Source organism: Coturnix japonica, unplaced genomic scaffold (assembly GCF_001577835.2).
Source record: "Coturnix japonica isolate 7356 unplaced genomic scaffold, Coturnix japonica 2.1 chrUnrandom621, whole genome shotgun sequence".
NCBI lineage: Eukaryota > Metazoa > Chordata > Aves > Galliformes > Phasianidae > Coturnix > Coturnix japonica.
The window spans coordinates 25,258-30,639 of NW_015439994.1; the positions used below are offsets into that span (position 1 = coordinate 25,258).

General features: G+C 39.3%; 1 protein-coding gene across 1 annotated transcript in view; it reads left to right on the forward strand.

Annotated features, from left to right (window-relative positions):
- Positions 1-2,860, forward strand: part of LOC107307488 (DNA-directed RNA polymerase II subunit RPB1-like) — a 25,452-nt gene extending 22,592 nt beyond the window's left edge. Inside the window, exons 3-4 of the mRNA XM_015850995.2 lie at positions 107-189; positions 2,759-2,860. Of these exons, the coding sequence (XP_015706481.1) occupies positions 107-189; positions 2,759-2,806 (131 nt within the window). The 3' untranslated portion in view covers positions 2,807-2,860. The remainder of the gene's footprint in view (positions 1-106; positions 190-2,758) is intronic.
- Positions 2,861-5,382: the final 2,522 nt, after the last annotated feature.

Genomic DNA, 5,382 nt, shown 5'->3' on the forward strand with positions numbered 1-5,382 from the left:
GACCCCATTAATTACCCCCATTAATTACCCCATTAATCACCCCCATATTAATTACCCCTATATTAATTACCCCCCCCATTAATGACCCCCATGTTAATGACCCCAGGTTACATCCAGCGGCGTCTGATCAAATCAATGGAGTCAGTGATGGTGAAATACGACGCGACGGTGCGGAACTCCATCAACCAGGTAACGGACCGGAACCGGAACCGGAACCACAACCAGAACCTGAACATAAACCCAGAACCTGAACCAGAACCTGAACATAAACCAGAACCTGAACCAGAATCAGAACCAGAACCTAAACCAGACCCAGAACCTGAACCAGAACCTGACCCACAACCAGAACCTGAACATAAACCCAGAACCAGAACCTAAACCTGAACCTGAATCAGAACCAGAACCTGAACATAAACTCAGAACCAGAATCCGAACCTAAACCAGAACTAGAACCAGAACCTGAACATAAACTCAGACCTAAATCAGAACCAGAACCAGAACCTGAACCTGAACCTAAACCAGAACCAGACCCTGCCCCACCTCAAACCCAAACCCAAACATGACCCTAAACCCAGACCAGAACCAGAACCAGAACCAGAACCTGAACCAGAACCAGAACCTGAACCTGAACCTGAATCAGAACCTGAACCAGAACATAAACCCAGAACATAAACCAGAACCTGAACCAGAACCAGAACCTGAACCTGAACCAGAACCTGAACCAGAACCTGAACCTGAACCAGAACCAGAGTCAGAACATAAAACAGAACCAGAACCTGAACCTTAATCAGAACCAGAACCTAAACCAGAACCTGAACCAGAACCTGACCCACAACCAGAACCAGAACCTAAACCGGAACCCAACCCTAACCCACAATCAGAACCTGAACCAGAACCAGAACATAAAACAGAACCTGAACCAGAACTAGAACCTGAACCTGAACCAGAACCGGAACATAAACCCAGAACCTGAAACAGAACCAGAATCAGAACCAGAACCAGAACCTGAACCAGAACCCTACCCTAACCCACAACCAGAACCTAAACCTAAACCAGAACATAAAACAGAACCTGAACCAGAACTAGAACCAGAACCAGAACCAGAACATAAACCCAGAACCTGAAACAGAACCAGAATCAGAACCAGAATCAGAACCTGAACCAGAACCTAAACCAGAACCTGAACATAAACCCAGAACCAGAACCTAAACCTGAACCTGAATCAGAACCAGAACCTGAACATAAACCCAGAACCAGAATCAGAACCTAAACCAGAACCTGAACCAGAACCAGAACCTAAATCAGAACCAGAACCTGAACATAAAACAGAACCAGAACCTTAATCAGAACCAGAACCAGAACCTGACCCACAACCAGAACCTGAACATAAACCCAGAACCAGAACCTAAACCAGAACCCAACCCTAACCCACAACCAGAACCTAAACCAGAACCAGAACCTGAACCTGACCCACAACCAGAACCAGAACCTAAACCCAGAACCAGAACCTAAACCTGAACCTGAACCAGAACCAGAACATAAACCCAGAACCAGAACCAGAACCTAAACCAGAACCAGACCCTGCCCCACCTCAAACCCAAACCTAAACATGACCCTAAACTCAGACCAGAACCCGAACCAGAACCAGAACCAGAACCAGAACCTGAACCAGAACATAAACCAGAACCAGAATCTGAACCAGAACCTGAATCAGAACCAGAACCTGAACATAAACCCAGAACCAGAATCAGAACCTAAAACAGAACCTGAACCTGAACCTAAATCAGAACCAGAACCAGAACCTGAACATAAAACAGAACCAGAACCAGAACCAGACCCTGCCCCCCCTCAAACCCAAACCCAAACATGACCCTAAACCCAGACCAGAACCAGAACCAGAACCAGAACCCACCCTAACCCACAACCAGAACCTGAACCAGAACCAGAACCTGAACATAAACTCAGACCTAAACCAGAACCAGAACCTAAACCTGAACCTGAATCAGAACCAGAACCAGAACATAAACCCAGAACCAGAACCTGAACCAGAACCAGAACCTGAACACCCAGAACCAGAATCAGAACCTAAAACAGAACCTGAACCTGAACCTAAACCAGAACCAGAACCAGAACCAGAACCTGAACATAAAACAGAACCTGAACCAGAACCAGACCCTGCCCCACCTCAAACCCAAACCCAAACATGACCCTAAACCCAGACCTGAACCAGAACCAGAACCCACCCTAACCCACAACCAGAACCTGAACCAGAACCAGAACCTGAACATAAACTCAGACCTAAACCAGAACCAGAACCTGAACCAGAACCTGAATCAGAACCAGAACCTGAACATAAACCCAGAACCAGAATCAGAACCTAAAACAGAACCTGAACCCAAACCTAAACCCAAACCTAAACCCAAACCTAAACCTAAACCCAGACCTGAACCAGAGCCTGGACCTGGACCTAAACCAGAACCAGAACCTAAACCAGAACCTAAACCTAAACCAGAACCTAAACCAGAACCAGAACCTGAACCAAAACCAGAACATAAACCCAGAACCAGAACCTGAACCAGAACCAGACCCTGCCCCCATTGGACCCTTTATGTTCCAGGTGGTTTAGCTCCATTATGGGGAGTCCAGAACCAGAACCAGAACCTGACCACACTAAAACCCTATGGGGGGGGAACCAGAACCTAAACCAGAACCAGAACCAGACCCAGACCCTGCCCCCATTGGACCCGTTGTGTTGCAGGTGGTTCAGCTCCGTTATGGGGAGTCCAGAACCAGAACCAGAACCTGAACCCAAACCTAAACCCAGACCTGAACCAGAACCTGGACCTGGACCTAAACCAGAACCAGAACATAAACCAGAACCTAAACCTAAACCCAAACTTAAACCAGAACCAGAACATAAACCCAGAACCTGAACCAGAACCAGAACCTAAACCAGAACCAGAACCTAAACCAGAACCTAAATCAGAACCAGAACCGGAAGACACACCTATAGATCCATACATTAATATAGGGTCAGGGCCCTATAGGACCCTATAACCCCATAGCAGCAGGTTACAGGGCAGCACCACCTATAGATCCCATACATTAATATAGGGTCAGGGCCCTATAGGACCCTATAACCCCATAAGCGCAGGTATAGCAGGGCCACAGCACACCTATGGATCCCATACATTAATATAGGGTCAGGGCCCTATTGGAACCTTATAACCACCATAGCAGCAGGTATACAGGGCAGCACCATCTATGGATGCCATACATTAATATAGGGTCAGGGCCCTATAGGACTAATACCCATACAGCAGTTACAGGAGCAGCAACCATCCTATGGCTCCCATACATTAATATAGGGTCAGGGCCTATAGGACCCTACTAACCCCATAGCAAGCAGGTTACAGGGCAGGCAACACCTATAGATCCCATTACTTAAATAGGGTCAGGGCCCCTATAGGACCTATAACCCCAATAACCCCATATAACCCCATATATCGCCTAGATAACCCCATATACCCAAATAAACCCATATACCCATATTACCCCATAGATACCCCAATAGTACCATATAACCCATATTAACCACAATACCCCATATAAACACATATAACCCATATCCCCATATAACCGACCATATACCCCTATGATAAACCCCATATAACCCCATATACCAACCATACCCATAACCCCCAATAACACCCATCATACCCTATACCCAGTATAAACCCCATATCCCCATATACCATATAACCCCATGATAACCCCATATAACCCATAACCCCATATTAATAGGGTCACCTTGCTGTCCCCCGTAGGGAAGATGACCCTGAGCACCTCCCTGTCCTCCCTCATCCTATTGAACCCCCACAATAACCCATATACCCCCATATAACCCAATATCCCCCAATACCAATAACCATATAACCATACCATATACCCCGATAAACCCATATAACCTCCCATATAACGCCCATATCCCATAATAACCGCACTATACCACATATAACCCAATACCACCATATACCCCAATATACCCCATATAACCCCATATACGCCCGATATAACCGCATAACAATACCCCCGATAACCCCATAACACCACAATATAACCCCAATAAAATACCCATCATAAACCCCTATGCCCGATGATAACCCCATATAAGCCCCATAATACCCCCATAATAATATATTATCAGGGTCACCTTGCCTGTCCCCGTAAGGGAAGATGACCTGAAGCACCTCCTGTTCCCTCCCCATCATCCTATTGAACCCCATAACCCCATATACCCCCATATACACCCCATAAGAACCCCAAGAAACCATAACACCCACGAGATAACAACCCACATATACCCCATACACCACCATAACACTCCCATATAAAACCCCAGATACCCAATATACACCCATATAACCCATAATAACCCCATATACCCCCAATAACACCACATATACTCCATTATATTTTTTTTTTATTTTTAATTTGATATTTTATATTTTAGATTTTTTTTTATTTATATTAATTTTTTTTTTTTTAAATTTATTTTTATAATTAATAATTAATTATTATTTAATTCATACTGATTTTTTAATTTTTAATTTTTATTATTAAATTTTTTTTTTTAAAATATTTTATAATTTTTTTTATATAATTTTTTTATTATTTATTTATTTTTATATTTATTATTTATAAATATTTTTTAACTTATTTTTTTTTTATATTTTTTTTTTATTTTATCTAAAGGAATGTTTATTATTTATTTTTTTTTTTTTTAAAATTTTTTTTTTATTTTAATTTAATATTTAAACCAATTATATGTGAAAAAATTATTATTATATAATAAAATATTAATTTTATATTTTAAAATTAAAAAGATTTAATTGTTTATTTATAATTTTTATATTAAGACATATTTTTAAAATATATAGTATTAAAATAAAATTATTTATATATGAATAATTTATTATTTTAAACAATTTTTACAGTAAAGAATAAAATTTATTTTTTAAACTTTTAGTATATTTCATATTTATATTAAAAATAAATTATATTATTAAATAAAAAATATTATTTTTAAAGAATAATAAAAAAAATTTATTTTAATAATTTATTTACAATTATTATTTTTTTAAATCAAGATAGTTAAGTAAATATTTATATATTATATGTAATTATTTTTAATTTAAGAAATTTATAACTATAATTTATAAAATATTTATAATTATTTATTTATATTTAAAAATACTTAAACATTAAAATATTTTTTTTAATATTATATTAATTAATTTTTAAATTGAATATGTAAAAAACATGCTATCTATTTATAAAAAACACAATTTTTAAATTATTTTTTTATTTTTATTAAATTTA